This window comes from Chiloscyllium plagiosum, unplaced genomic scaffold, assembly GCF_037043375.1.
Source record: "Chiloscyllium plagiosum isolate Xiang-an unplaced genomic scaffold, Cpla_swu_hap1 HiC_scaffold_12, whole genome shotgun sequence".
NCBI lineage: Eukaryota > Metazoa > Chordata > Chondrichthyes > Orectolobiformes > Hemiscylliidae > Chiloscyllium > Chiloscyllium plagiosum.
Genome location: NW_028270150.1, coordinates 56,451,731 through 56,468,235, shown reverse-complemented (window position 1 = coordinate 56,468,235; position 16,505 = coordinate 56,451,731). Strand labels below are relative to the sequence as shown.

Sequence of the window (16,505 nt, the reverse complement as noted above, 5' to 3'; positions counted from 1 at the left end):
TCTAAGCCATTGGTTCATTTTAAAATACTTTGAGGTCAAAGAATAATTATTTGAAAACTGACAACTCTACATTTCCCCAAAGCATTAAAGTTTACTATTGTTCATCATCCCATTTCAAATCTGTGGCATTTCTAAAGTGCAAACTCCATTATTGGGTAAATGCTTTAGCTCTATAACATAAGCCTTTTTTGAGTTGATGTCCACTATTGTTCTCTCCAATTTCCCAAATATACTAGGGACAAAATGGCTGTCATATTCCAAGTCTTCTCTTCCTTTTTTGCTTTGTTCTTTTCATGGTACCATTAGCATAAGCATCACTCATGCACCCACCCGTACCTCCTGTACCCTGTGCAAATAATCAATTATCACACATGAATATTAACATGTTGCACAATATTTGACCATTGGACATCGTAGGAGAACCACAAGGTACTTTCAGCACACACATGCACTTTTTAATAGAATTAATTAGTAGTGACCAGGAACCTGTTCAGTTTGAGGGCATTGGGCCAATTTAGATAACATCAGTGCTCTCCCTTTTGAGATCACCCAAGTCAACATGGAAAGGGTTCAAATGTGAAATATTCCTGATATGCATGGATCAGTACATGTCTTGCACATTTAGTAAGTGCTAAACTGCAAAGTCATTGACAATTTTTTTAACGGTGCATTTTCTATGTAAAGCCGCATTATTAAATGATGATAGAGGACTCTATGGTTTTCTCAGGCTTTTATTTCCCTTGCTTTAATCTTGCCATTTTATGAGTTACTGAGAGGACACTCTGGTTTATTACAGGAAGTTAAAGAATGAGCTCATCAAAATCCGAGGTTCTTCGATAAATCGAAGAAAGCAGCAAATCAGTGACCGAGTCTGTAAACGATGTCAGAAGACGCTTGGCCTAATCTTCTTCAGAGGAGACCTGTGCCAGACATGCAATGACCGCGTGTGTACGGAATGTAGAATTATTGCCAATGATGGGACCTGGAAGTGCACTGTGTGCGCTAAAGTTGCGTATGTATTTGATTTTAAAGCAAGTAATAATCAGGAAAATAAGCCAAATAATTCTATAATGCTGTTTATGTTCAGGACATTTTGTGACATTGCCTTATTCACAGATACAGGTAATCATAATCAGATGAAACGTTGCTATCCCTGTCACAGTGTGCCTCCTGTGAACACTCACGTATGAATATGTACTGAGTTGTATCTTGTATGTGTTATCATCAAAATGACTATCATTATATACAATATGTAGAAATTAATGACAGAATCGTTAAAGCTCAAACGAAACGTAAAAGCCACTTTAATTGTAGATGCTTATTTTATATCTGTATGGGAAAAACACAAAAGAGCGTATTTTTCATCTTTAAATTGTTAAGTGCCATGAATTCAATTTATGTTTGTCTGTCACATTATTGCATATTTCCATCATTACAACACATGTTCACAAAAAATAAAATATTGCCTGCAAAACACATAATATCTACCAATTTAATGGAAACAAAAATAAATAAGTTTGTACTGGTCACTAATTAGACGTAGCCAAGCCTTAGTTTTCAGCTGTTTGAGATGATACAGTCAGCCGTGTAGAGCTTTTAAGTCTAATTTAATACTTTTAAATGCAATGATTGCACACACAATTAACCACAAAAACAGTTTTACTATTTGATATTTATTGTTCTGCATCTTCAAAATACAGAAAGAAATATAATATAAATTCAATTTCACTGAGACATCGCTTTTATAATATTCTGTCAGTATTATTTTCCAGGAAGTACAAAAACAAATGTTCCAATTGAATTTATTGTCATGTGTATCAAGGCACAGTGAAAGGCTTTGTCTTGCGAGCAATACAGGCAGATCACAGAGTTTAGTAGCATAGATAAGTAAATAATAGATAAACAGCGTCAAAAACCACAACATACGTACAGGCGAATGCTAAGAGTTTGTGAGTCCTTTCAGTATTCTACCAACAGTAGGGTAGAAACCGTTTTGAAACTGGCTAGTGCATGTATTCAGGCTTCTGTACCTTCTCCCTGATGGTAGAGGTTGTAGAAAAGCATTGTCAGGGTGGGATGGATCTTTGAGAATGCTGGCGGCCTTTCCTTGACAGCGGGCCTGGTAGATGGATTCTATAGATGGGAGGTTGGCCTTTGTGATTGTCCGGGCCGAGTTCATCACTCTCTGTAACCATCTTCGATCTTGAATGGTACAGTTGCCATATCAGATAGTGATGCATCCATACAGAATGCTCTCGATGGCACACCTATAAAACTTGGCAAAGGTATTCGCCATCACGTTAAATTTTCTCAGTTGCCTGAGGAAGAAGAGACGTTGTTGGGCCTTTGTAACCAGTGCATCCACATGGAGAGTCCAAGAAAGTTTGTTGTTGATGACCACTCCCAGGAGCTTGACACACTCCACTCGTTCCACCTCTGTGCCGTTAATGTGGACCACACCACCAAGTGACGTCACCAACTCAAGGAAACTTAAACCCATAAATTAAAAGCGGGCCATACCGCCAATGCTTCATCCGGAAGCTCACTGATGATGTTACCTAATATGGTGATGAAACGTCTGAAGCCAGATCTTCCAGCTCATCAAGCAAACCTACATCCATGGTCTATAGTCCCAATCTACTCAATCCCTCTTCACCTCCTCAGTTCTTGAGCATGTCTACGAAACATTTGTTGCACTACCTCCAAGGCTATTATATCCTTCCACCGGCAAGGAAACAAACCCTGCTCAGCACTCAAGGTGTGTTATCATCAAAGCCCAACCTAATTTTAGTAAGGCTTCTTTATTATTAAAATAATTTGATGAGGTTATCAAAGCAAGAGTTTACCTTTGAAATCCATGTTGACTTAATTATAACTATTTCGTAATGTTTTTGGTTTCTTGATGTTTTTCAATTTATTACTTAGTTAGAATTACATTGGTGTTCCTACTGCTGATATTATGTTGTCTAGCTGGTTTCTAGCTTGCTGGATATACGCCATCTCCCTTCTTAAATATCAATATAATCAACACTAATCTAAGGCATTGCACTTTTTTTCTAACAGGATATTACATGATAGTAAGGTTCTTGGATGTTTTTCCTAGATATTTTAACCCATGTACAAGAAATCTCATGTACCAGGGTTAATTAGGTTTTGTTTCCTTTCTCTGTTCATTGAAATCACCTTTCAATGTTACCACCATTTGATCCATCTCCCTGATTTTTAAAAAAATTTAGTCATGCAACAAGGAGGTTGCTGACTGGGCCAACTTTTATTGCCCTTGACCTGAGGCTTGCCAGGCCAATTCAAGGGGCAGTTAATAGTCAGCCACGTTGCGGTGGGCCTGGAGTCACATTTAGGCCAAACCAGGTAAGGACAATAGGTTTTTTTCCTTTTGATTGGGTTTTTGCAGATCCACCACTTCTCACTTGTATTGATTTTGGGATTTTTTTTTGGGCTACCTCTCTGAATTTGCTTAATGAGTAAGCTGGGTGTCCATTGTATCTCTTGGCGATTGCTCTATTGAGTTCAATTATGCTGTGAGGGATAGTAGGAGATATAGTAGGACAATGGACAATGGCTACACAGTCACTAATGGACTAGAATTTTATTAAATTCAAATGGAACCATCTGACAGGGTGGGATCCAAACATTGTCCCTAGAACATGAGGATTACTAGTCTGGTGAGATTATGACACCACAGAGACGCCCCATCTGAAGCAAAATAACTATTTTATATTTCTGCTATTTTGTAATCACTGGATATATCCTAATAGTTCCAAGTGACACAGTTCTAACCCTGATTTTCCATTTTTTTTGGTTATCTAGCTATACAACATTTATGTTGTTTTATGTTTTTCAATAACAGAAGTTCATTGTTCCTCATTACCTTCTTAACTACTTTTTTTAACTTCATTCCTAATCTCTTCATGTTCTCCTTGTTAATGCTCATGCTGACAACTTTTTCTATATCTATCCTTTTCCTTGCCATTAGACAGATGGTTACATTTGAATTTAATAAAATTCTAGTCTATTAGTGACTGTGTAGCCATTGTCCATTGTCCATTGTCCTACTACATCTCCTACTATTGTCACAGCATAATTGAACTCAATAGAGCAATCACCAAGAGATACAACGGACACCCAGCTTACTCATTGCTCCCTTTTCAAAAACAAAGTCTGTATGTAGGTATCACCAGCATTTATTGCCCATCCATGATTGCCCTGAGAAAATGCTGGGGACCTGCCTTCTTGAACAGCCAGTGTTTGTGTGATGCAGTGCGAAAAGGAAGTGAGTTCTCAGATTTTGAATGTGACAGTAAAGCACAGTAGTGTAGTTCCTTGTGAGGATGATGCATGGCATGGAGGGGTACATTTCAATTAGTGGTGCTTTTGAGTATCTGTTGTCCTTGTCCTTCAAGTTGATAGAGCATTTGGATGATACAGTCAAAGAAAGCTTGACGAGATGCTGCAGTGTATCTAGGAGATTGGACATTCACATTGCCACTTTGTGTCAGTGGTGAAGCCAGTTAATGTTAAAAAACGGTGGACCAAATGACAATTATGTAGGCTGCTTTCTACTGGATGGTGTCAAGTGTCTTGAATGTTTTAGATGGATGAGCAATCCATCATGCTCCTAACTTGTGCTTTTTAGGTGATGAGATTTTGGGAAATCAGGAGGTATGTTACTCACTGCAGGTCTCCCAGCCATTGACCTGCTTTTTAACTGCCATGTTTAAATGGCTGGTCCGATTCAGTTTCTGGTCAATGATGCTGATAGTAAGGGATTCAGCAATGGTAATGTAAATGAATGTCAAGTGGCAATGATTAGATTCTTTCTTGCTGGAAATGGTCCTAGTGTGGCATAAATACTATTAACAACTTATCAGCTCAAGGCTAGATATTTTCCAGGTTGTGCTGCATGTGGACATGGACTGCTTCGGTATCTTAGGAGGTGCGAATGGTGTTGAACATTGTGCAATCTTCCACAACTCTCCCAATTTCTGATCCTATGATGGAGGGAACGATATTGAGGAATAGCTGACGGTGGATAAGCCTAGATCACTACCCTGAGGAACTCATGCAGAGACATCATGATGTTCTTTTTTATTCATGCTATCTCATTGGTGTTCAGTTTTTTTCTTAATTTTTAAGCAGCTTTATTTCCTGAGTTCCATTGAACCTCATTTTGAATGTTTCCCATTACTGTTTGGCTTCATTGTGTGATAATATTGTGATCTATTTTATTTTTACAATTCCATTCTTAGTTTCTCAACAAACTGCTTTCCCAAATCCATTGTCCTGTACTTTGTCATATTTATGCCTTTCTTCATTATCCTAAACCATGCTATTAATATGGAGAGCGTATGTAGCTCAGTTGACTAGATGATTAGAGAGTGGTGCAGAATAAAGCCAACAGCATGGGATTCAATCCTTGTACTGTACCAGCTATGTGTAGGGTAAGGTCAGGAGTGTTTCCTCCTGACCTTACCCTATGCCGGCAAGTGGTTACCTTTAAGCTGTACATTACCAGTTGAGTCTATCTAGACCAATAAGTGGATGTTAGACTTCTTACATATTGAATTGGAACAGAGTCCTGTACATAATCACAGGAAATCAATTCTCTTAATTTTTTACCTGCCTCTCCGACCAATTACTTTTGGGTTAGTTGAACTCCTCCTGATACTTTGCTACTTCCTTCACCCCTCTTCTGTTACAAGGTTAGTGGATCAATCTTTTTACAATCTCATCTCCATTTACCTGCTCAGCCATGGTGTTTTAGTATGCATTTTGGTTGTCCACTGCATTCTCTTTCTCATTGTTCTCTTAAGCAATAAATATATATATCTGTTGGAAAAACAACAGTATCTGTAGGACCACCCCTTCACCCTGTCCTAAGTTCCATATTGCTGACTCCCTGACGATAACACCTTTTATCTGTACTGACATGGACCAATGATTTCCTCTGAATAAACTGGGCAGAGATTTCTCTCCCTCCCTTTTATTTTAATGTGTATCTGTCTCTCATTCCAGCTCATGAAAGAGTTGAGTGACTCTAACCAGAGTGAGTTCCTGTGTCTGAGAGAATCCAGGACAATCTCACTGTACACAACATCTCATATCCTCCATTCCCAACATATACTTTGTCCATCTAATTCTAATCTCATTTATTTAATTGTACTTTGATAATCTGGTTAAAACTAAGTAAATAGCTTCTGTTTTTAAAAATACTCATGCGTTGTGTTCAACCAGGTTTAATGTTAGTTTTTCATTATTCAGAACATTGCTGTTTTTTTACAGTTAAGCTTTTAAAAACCTGGAAAATAATTTTAATATTTTGCTTAGTTTTCTCCAGGTCCACCATTTCTCACTTGCACTGATTTGAGGATTTCTTTTTGGGCTATCTCTCTGAATTTGTCTAATGAATAAGATAGGTGTCCTTTGTATCTCCTGGCTATTGCTCTGTTGAATTCAATTATGCCATGAGGCACAGCAGAGGTTGACCGATAGAAAAAGTGGGAACAAAAGCAGTTTATAAAGGGGCTATGATGTTTCGGTATTCGAGAGGTGAAACATTATCTCAATCAAATCCATTTAGGAAAATCGTAAATATTGTGAGGATTTTTAAAAAATAACTCTTATGAAGTAGGAGAGTGAACTGTCTTTAACTTTCTGTAAATTTGTACCATGAGGTAACAGTGTGAAAACATTGCACTGAAGTTCATATCCACTATCAAGAGGGTCAGTGATAAAAGCAACATTTTGCACAAACAATTTATTTCTAAGGTGTGTGTATTTGCACTTTTGAAAAGGTATTCTGAAACTAGAAAGACTAATGTTTGATGCAGGTAATGGACAAGAGTTGAGAGAAAGAAAGAAAATAAGGGACAGACAAGGGAAGCAGTGGGTAAGAGAATAAAAGGGAGCAGTCAAAGAAAAGAGATTGAGATGGTAGAGAAGAGAAGGCAGAGCGAGAGAGGAGGGAATACTGTCAGGATGACTCCATTATTATACTGTCATCACGAGGTCAGGAGGCAATGTTTTAACCATTACTCCAGGAGCATAGTCAAAAGTCATACTAAACGTATAGTACATTATCAGTGGCTGCAGCTCTGATGAGTTGTTATAGCATCCAGAGCTGAATTAAGAATTCTTTGCTCTTTTGCTGTTTCTTTCTCTTAACAATATTATTTATTTTATGCCATTGTTTTATTGGCAATGAAGTGAAAGGTATAATTTTACTTTAGCCCTTCAAGAGAAAATAGCAATCATTAAAAAATGAGTTCAGTTTTCCATTGTCGTCTTTTATATAATAATTCTGCAAATATGCACAATATATAGATTATTCAAAAAGATTTTTGGACAATTAATATCAAATAAACTGAACTTACAAATGAATTTAATGTAGAAAAGTGAAGTATAAAACTGAGTGTTAGGGTACATGATCTACAGAACATGTCTACATAAAAATAATGAGTAGGAATTGGTTGCTTGGAAACATGATTAACAATTACTAATGCCTTTTAATGACTAATGCATTACAGCTCATTGGGTAAGATTTAATCTGTTCATTGCAGTATTTTAATAATCTCCTAATAGAAGGAAGTACTGAATTCCAATTCCAATTCCAAACAGAAATCCTACTGCTGAGAGAAACATTTATTAGCCATCTAACCTTTAATAATATTCTTGTATAAAAAGTTTATGTATCATTGCATATTTTCATGTGCTGTTTGTAGGGTGAGTTTGTTAGAGATGAAAAATAAATTGTCAAAACAAGAAAGTAATCATAAATATAACAGAACAAGGTTAGATACAGTATTATAGTATATTTTTGAATTAAATCTGTTTTAATATTGTCATGTATTATAAACAACAGTGTTTTAAAAATGTATCAAGTAAAACTTGAATCAATAAATAACATTTAATTATTTGCCAGATTTAGTTAATTAGTTGTTATCAATGTTTAATACAAAAAGCCACCAAGAATTTTTAAAATGGAAAATCAGCAAATTTTATGGGTTCTTTCTTTTATATAGAGCTGCTATTATGTTGTTCTTTCTTTAAACAGAGAGCTGAGGGTTGTCACCGGAGAGTGGTTTTTTGAAGCGAGAGCAAAACGATTTGAACCTGCATCAGGAATGGGATCTGATCTCATCAAACAGTCAATCATCAGGAAACCTCTCGGTAAGATATACTGGACATGGTGTTTTTCTGTACTTCACAGGTACAGATTCAAATCAGCAGAAAAGTTTAGGTATAATCAATTCCAGCATTCATGCACTTTTATGATTTTCAATGGTAAGCATTAATTAATGTCAAATAAAGTCATAGAGTCATACAGATGTACAGCATGGAAACAGACCTTCGGTTCAACCCGTCCATGCCGACCAGATATCCCAACCCAATCTAGTCCCACCTGCCAGCACCCGGCCCATATCCCTCCAAACCCTTCCTATTCATATACCCATCCAAATGCCTCTTAAATGTTGCAATTGTACCAGCCTCCACCACTTCCTCTGGCAGCTCATTCCATACACGTACCACCCTCTGTGTGAAAAGGTTGCCCTTAGGTCTCTTTTATATCTTTCCTCTCTCACCCTAAACCTATGCCCTCTAGTTCATACACCCCGACCCCAGGGAAAAGACTTTGCCTTTTTATCCTATCCATGCCCCTCATAATTTTGTAAACCTCTATAAGATCACCCCTCAGCCTCCGATGCTCCAGGGAAAACAGCCCCAGCCTGTTTAGCTCTCCCTATAGCTCAAATCCTCCAACCATGTCAACATTTCTAAAAATTACCTTCTACATGTGCAGAGTTCCATTCTTCCAGATTTTAAATATTCAAGAAAATCTTATAGTTTTGCTTAATGCAATCTTTCCTTTTCTTTATTTCATTTACTGTGCATGATTTGACACTAAACTCAATATTCCAGTGGATATTTTCTGGTTCAGACATTACATCATCCATTAGTCATGCTTTAGTCTGATTTGGTTAAACATAGAACACAGAACATTGAATAGTGCAGGACAGTACAGGCCTTTTGGCGCGCGATGTTGTGCCGTCCTTTTATCCTATTCTCAGGTCAAACTTACATACATACTCTTCATTGCACTATCTTCCATGTGCCTATTCAAAAGTCGCTTAAATGTCCCTAGTGTATCGGACTCGACTACTACCACTGGCAGTGCATTCCACACATCCATCACTCTCTGTGTAAAGAAATAACGGCTGACATCTCCCCAAAACTATCCTCCAATCATCTTAAAATTATGCCCCCTCATGATAGCCATTTCCACCTTAGGAAAAAGTCTCTGGCTATCCACTCGATCTATGCCTCTTATCATCTTGTATCCTTCTATCAAGTCATCTCTCATCGTTCTTCGCTCCAGTGAAAAAAGCCCTAGCTCTCTCAACCTTACTTCATAAGATGTCCTCCAGTCCAGGCAGCGTCCTGGTAAATCTCCTCTGCACCCTCTCTAAAGCTTCCGAAATTAAGGTAACCATTATGCAATATTGGTCAACACAATATTCAGCACAATATTCCAAGTGTGGTCTAACCAGTTATCAATAGAGCTGCATAGTAATCTCACAGCTCTTAAACTCAATCCTCCAGCGAATGAAAGCCAACACACCATACAACTTTGAGGGATGTATGGACATGAACCCCAAGATCCTTCTATTCCTCCACACTGCCAAGAATCCTGCCTTTAACCCTGTATTCTGCATTCAAATTTAACTTTCCAAAATGAATCACTTCACACTTTTCCAGGTTGAATTCCATTCACCACTTATTGGCCCAGTTTTGCATCCTGGTAATGTCATGTTGCAACCTACAACAGCCCTCCACACTATCCACCATTCCTCCAACCTTCATGTCATCAGCAATCTTAGCCATCCTTCCACTTCCTCATCCAAATCATTTAAAAAAATTACAAAGAGCAGATGCCCCAGAACACCACTGGTCACTGAGTTCCAGGCTGAATACTTTCCAACTACTACCACCTTTTGTCTTCTATGGGCCAGCCAATTCTGTATCCAGACAGCCAAATTTCTCTATATCCCATGCCTCCTTATTTTCTGAATGAACCTACCATGGGGAACCTTATAAAATGCTTTGCTAAAATTTGGTTAAGTAGATGCACACATTGGGCTGAATTTAACGGCTATAGTAGTTGAATTGATCACCGGTGGGTAAGCCAGGCCCACCTCTACCAGGACTATTTTCAGAAACACCATATGACCAACAGGCTGACAATTACTTGCCACTGAGGCTTCTGTATCTTTAAGGGTGAAGGTCCCATCTCGAAGAGCATCTGACATTTGGAGGGCCACCAGCTATTCAGGAACTAAAGGCACCTTAGACGAACCACCTGGAGAATACACAAAGCCAGTAAGGGCACAGAAAGTTGTGGGTGGGGGACTTCACTGTCCATCACCAACAGCACCATCATTGAAGGAGTAGGCCAGGACACCCCAGGGAACATTATCCCAGCCTATTCAGCCTCTCCCAAGAGCTCAAACCCTCCAACCCTGGCAACATTCTTGTAGATCTGTTCTGAACCCTTTCAACTTTCACAACATCCTTTCTATAGCAGGGAGACCAGAATTGATTATATATCATCAATAATAACATATAATAAAAAAAACCCACTCTACACAATATTCTTAAAGCTATTGATGTTATTTTGTTTTTTTTTTATTATTTTCAGCGCAACATAAATATACAATAATTTTCTTAATTAGGAGACAAGACTGACCAACCAAAGGAAAAAACAAATCAGAAAAATACAGATGAAGCTTCAAGGACCTCCACATTAACCAGAAATGAGAAAAAGGTGGTTCCTGAAGTATTCAAACGGATTAAGTAAGTTAACAGTGTGGCCTTGAGGATCTGTTCACTTTCAGCATTGAATCCTGTATTTAGATATTGTCCCAGTCAAGTAATTGTATTATTTGACTTTATTGAAAAGGCAGAATGTGTCACTCAGCAAGAGATGTACAGCTGCAGGGTACTTTTAGCCAAATTGCTTAGAACTTACGAGATGAGTCCAGGTTACACAATATAAAGCACTACCCAGGTGCTCACTCTCTTATCTTCCTGTTCTTATGTGGGGAGAAAACACTGAAAAGGTATGGAGTCCGATATGACACTTCATCAATCATACTGGACATGTAAAGTTAACTTTGTTTCTCTCTCCACAGATGCTGCCAGACATGCTGAGGTTCTCCAGTATTGCTTGTGTTTGTTTCAGATTTCCAGCATCCGCAATATTTTGCTTTTAAATGTATAATTAATACTTAATTCAGAACATAATGAACATAGTCAGCAAATGGACTCTATGAAATCCAAACATGACCAGGATAATGACTGTTAGTGATTGCATAACTGCTAGGAGGTAGTAAATTAGTCATGGTGACCAGATTAAATGTACTTCCTCGTCACTTGACAATGAAAATGAAAAATGCTTGTTAAACATAATTTTTGAAGATAAATTAGCTTGCTATATATGTTAAGTTGCACTATGGTCATGCATTAAGCTCATTTCAATAGTTGTCCCTGTTTCAGTCTACCTCTGTTAATCACTTGATGAACATCTCAAAGTTTCTAGAGTTCAAAGTTTAATTTATTTTGATCAATTTGTTTTTCCCCATTTATGGATCAGGTCAGTCTTTGATTGTGACTTGTGTCCCATTCATCTTATATACAATGTCAGCCAGTTAGTAGCACTTCTGCCTATGGGTCACAGATTCAGATTCAGATCCTGTTCCAAACTCTGAGCACAAACAGCAGGGTTGGCACTCCAGTGAAGTACTGAGGGACAGCTGCAGTGTCAAAGGTGTCCCTCAGTACACACAGGTCCTGTGTGTCCTCTGAGGTGAATGTAAAATATCCTATGGCACCATTTAGTGGAAGAGTGAACTTTTATTCCAAACGGCCTGGCCAATATTTAACTTTCAATCAGCATCATGCAAACAAATTATCTGATCGTTATCACGTTGATGTTTGGAGGTAGAGGGGGGGGGTTCTCTGTACATAAGTTGACTGCTACATTCCTAGATTACAACAGTGACTACTTTTAAAATGTAGTTAACTAACTGCAAACCCCTCAAGACTTTTGGTGATTGTGAAAAAATATTATATCGACACTAGAGTGTTTTTGCAATTTGTTAAATGAGCTACCAGCTGTGGAGACAGATCCCTTTGAGGAATGTTGTAAAAGACTTATTTCACCAGGAAATTTTATTAGAATATAGGATTGAATCTTGAAAGGGTAAAAAAAAACCTCAATTCCTATTAAATCAGTTAGTGAGTGCAAGAACAAAATGTGTATGAAATAACATTAAAACTCACCAAAATAATAGACAGCAATCCTGTGAATTTCTCCACTTCTTGAGCCCCTCACCATTGTGAATTATGCAAAATGTAACTATGTTCTTATTTATCCATCTTGACAGAAAACAAGGGAAGTCTAATCAGAAGGTTCAGAACGGTCAGGGAATCGATACAGCATCTGAGGATGGAAAAAGTATCAGCTTTGCAGGTTCAGATTTTGAAATGGAAAGTATACCATCCGCAACGTTGTCTGGCAGGTAATGTGTTCCTCTGGGGCAGTGTGGGTGGAATTTGATTTAACTGCGTGTTTACATCTGACAATGAAGAGAAGACTGAGTTCTACTGAATCTTTAATTTGCTTCAGAAGCGAGTCTCTCTAGATATTTCTAAACTTTATTACAATGAGCACTGAGGTGTGCATTGTGGTAGAATGAGATTCATGAAGTCAGTCATGATGTAACAAGCCACATGATTCTGACATAAGTAAGAGAGAAGGCACCAGTGTAGAGGAAGCATCTGTTTCTTAATGCTACGCTAGAGAACTGTATTTAATAGCCTACTGTGCACTGATGTAAATAAAGGAGCATTACAGTAGATAGGGAGTTGAAGAACCTTAGTTAATGAAAAAGAGCAAGCAGCCACAGGCACAGTGTATATGCAGACACACACAGCCTGAGATACTCCAGGTCAGTATCTCAATATACAGGTAGTAGCACTGGCTTAAAGAACAAGACAAAGCATAGTAGCAGCTAGGGAAGAAACCTCCAGAGCCAGGACCTGAAATTTAAAAGAGCGCAAAGAGCACAGCTGCAAAGAGAGGACTACAGAGGACTTCAAAATACAGCAGAATAAACAATGGGAAGATTCTGCAGGAGGCCCAGACCTCAGAAAACTTGGGAAAAAAGCTGGACAAAGAGAAGACTGTGAAGTTAAAAATCACACAACACCAGGTTATAGTCCAACAGGTTTAATTGGAAGCACACTAGCTTTCGGAGCGACGCTCCTTCATCAGGTGATTGTGGAGGGCAAGACTGTGAAGACAGAGAAAAGACTCAAAAGTCTTCTATTACAGGCCTGCAGAATAGGAACAAACTAAAATGTAAGGAAAAGAACCACAGAAGACTTCAAAGCCTCAAGACAAACCTCATTACCCTGAAGAATAGAAACACAGGATGGGAGGAAATTAATGATAAGAATGGAAAACCCAAGTGCTCACCCTAGTTAGTCAATTGTGATAGTCCATAGGGTGGCAGCTCTTATGGAGACCTTGTTATTATCTCAACAGTTTGATCACGTGGAAGTCACACAATGAGATTACAGTGGGAACTCTGTATGAAGTGGCAGTTTAAGGAATAGAGAGGCTTCAATCTTGCATGTGAAGGAGCAGCACCATCAAGTCAGCACATTTTTTGAATGCTGTAAGTCCAAAAGGCTGATGGTGTTCTGATAAGATACATGAGGATGTGGAAGATATACAAATTACATCATTTAATTGAAATTCCAGTTGAGACATACCTTAAGACTTTGGTAGTATTACTGTGATTGAATGAAATCTTAAAAATGCTTTTGCCCATACAAGATTCAGGCTTAAGTAGATGAGATACAACTACAGATTAGTCTATGTTCCAGGCAAGGAGCATGTAATGGTGTATTCAGTCATGTCAGCAACACTGGATTGAACATAAGAGGAGGATATTATTCTTGAAGAAAAAGTAGAGTCTTATTCTGCAGCAATGCCAACACTTTACCAGCAACTGAGGGCAAACTTATACAAATTGGTGCAGCCCAATAATCTGTCTAGAAGCACACAAAGGTCAGACAGCTTTGTCCAAAAAAATGGTTAAAAATCCAGCAGGGAAAGTGTTGAAAAGGTACCATGAGCAGAAACAGCAATTGACAATTAAGGAAGCTTTATTGTTGTATGACCATAATATGGTTACACCAAAGTCACTGTGAAGAGAAATCCTACAGAAACTCCTCTGGGGACATCTAGGTACCACAAAGTTCAGAGCCAGGGCACAAGATGTTTTTAAAGACTTGCAAGATTACATTTTCATTATGCCAAGTGTTTGCCCTACACATGTAAGTGCAAACACAACCAAAGGTCTCATTGAGAATCCCAAAAAGGCCAAGAGAAAGGCTAGCAATGGATTTTTTCAATTTTAGAGGGAAGATGTGTTTGATCCTGGTTGATTATTCAACAAGATAGCTTGAAATGGCAAGACTTCATTTCAATCACAGTAGACTCAATGGTCAGAATGATGAAATGGATCTTTATAAAATGCAGTTCACTGGAAGAATGATTATTCAACAATGATTATCAATTTGTGTACAAGTTCCAGGTAGTTTACTTTGGGGACAGGGTGACAGCTTCTCCTCTCTACCTTCAGTTGATTGAGAGGTGGAAAGACCAGTCAAGACTGAAGTCACTGATGCAAAAGGATGCTAAGTGACAATGGGATTTCCTCAACTGAGTAACACCATTGAGTATTTGTCAGTGGATTTTTTAATGAGGAGATTAAAAATGGTTGTGCCAGTTTTAGCATGTAACCTCAAACCAAATGTAATCTCTCAAGACTACAAGAAGATAAAGCAAGAATAGAAACAAAAACAGAGCTCTACAACTCTACACACAGGGCAAAACCTCTGCCAGCCTTAAAGCCAAGGCAGAAAGTCTGGTTAAGGGACAGGAAGTCAGAGGCACTGTCATCAGAGAAACAGATCACCCCTGACAGTTCATCCAGAAGGAACACACAACATTGATCTTACTCAAGCTAAGAAGTGATGTGAAAATGATTATCATGGGTTGTTCAACAACCACAGAGTGCCCAACAATTTTCAATATGGTACACCATCAGTCAAAGTAAACTATGAATAATGTAAACTGTGTAAACAGTGATTGAAATGTTTTATAATTAGATTCATGTAAATCATGATGAGATAACGATTTATATGACTGAGGAGATGCAACTCTAAAATGAGTTTAGACACTAAACCATTGATGATCTATTTATAGATGGAAATAAAGGAGTTTTGCAGTTGATTATGAGTTGAAAAGCCTTGTTTAGCAAAAGGGAGCAATCAATCTCATGGTCGTTATATGTGCAGACACTCACAGCCTATTTATCCTATCCATGCCCCACATGATTTTGTAAACCTCCACCTATTTTTCTATCATCTGCAAACTTAGCAACAAAGATCTCTGTTCCTTTGTCCAGATTGTTAATGCATAATGTGAATAGTTATGGTCCCAAACCTGACCCATGCAGAACCCCAGTAATCATTGGCTACCAATCTGAAAATGACCCTTTTATCCTGACTCTCTCACTTCTGTCACGCCGATACCTTGACCCTAACACCATGGACTTTTACCTTATTTAGGAGCCTCCTGTGTGGCACCTTGTCAAAGTGAGTTTTATCACCGTTCTGTCAGATCACATTTAATTTCAGCCTGTCTATATGATTACAGAAAATGTGCTCTTTAACCATTCCTTGTTTATGGTTATGTTCAATAACAATCAATTTTCACATAGGAGATGGCAGACCTAATCTTACTACCGTTTTTGTAGTAACAACAAGGGTTCACTCTCTCTGTTGCCTTTAACGCAGTAGACTACCCCATTTTTTGACTATTCCCCTCTTCCATTGCTAAGTATGGCAACAAACTTGCCCTCACTGGAATCCTCTTTTACCTCTCACTAATTTGATTGAGTTTTGTGAAGAAGTAACGAAGAGGATTGATGAAGGCGGAGTGGTGGACAGGATCTGTATGAACTTCAGTAAAGTGTGTGGCAAGGTTAAATCACATGGAACAGAGGGAGAACAGTACTGGATACAGTACTGGCTCAAAGTAGGAGACATATGGTGGTGGTGGAGGGTTGCTTTTTCAAGCTGGAGGCCTACAACCAGCAGTGTGCCGCAAGGATTTGTTCTGGGTCCACTGTTTTTTGTCATTTATATAAATGATTTGGATCTGAACATAGGAGGAATGGTAAGTAAGTTTGCAGGTGATACTAAAATTGGTGGTGTATTGGACAGTGAAGAAGATTATCTCATAGCACAACAGGACCTTGATCAGATGGGCCATTGGCCGAGGAGTGTTAGGTTGAGTTTAATTTAGATAAATGTGAGGTGCTACATTTTGGAAAGGCAAATCAGGGCAATAC

At 38.3% G+C, this 16,505-nt stretch overlaps 1 protein-coding gene across 4 annotated transcripts in view; it reads left to right on the top strand.

Moving 5' to 3' along the window:
* sytl5 (synaptotagmin-like 5) overlaps positions 1 to 16,505 on the top strand; it is a 189,243-nt gene that overhangs the window by 124,397 nt on the left and 48,341 nt on the right. For all 4 annotated transcript variants that reach the window (XM_043700827.2, XM_043700828.2, XM_043700824.2 and 1 more), the window contains 4 exons: positions 797 to 1,012; positions 8,072 to 8,187; positions 10,749 to 10,869; positions 12,462 to 12,596. In XM_043700827.2, coding sequence (XP_043556762.1) covers positions 797 to 1,012; positions 8,072 to 8,187; positions 10,749 to 10,869; positions 12,462 to 12,596 — 588 coding nt within the window. The remainder of the gene's footprint in view (positions 1 to 796; positions 1,013 to 8,071; positions 8,188 to 10,748; positions 10,870 to 12,461; positions 12,597 to 16,505) is intronic.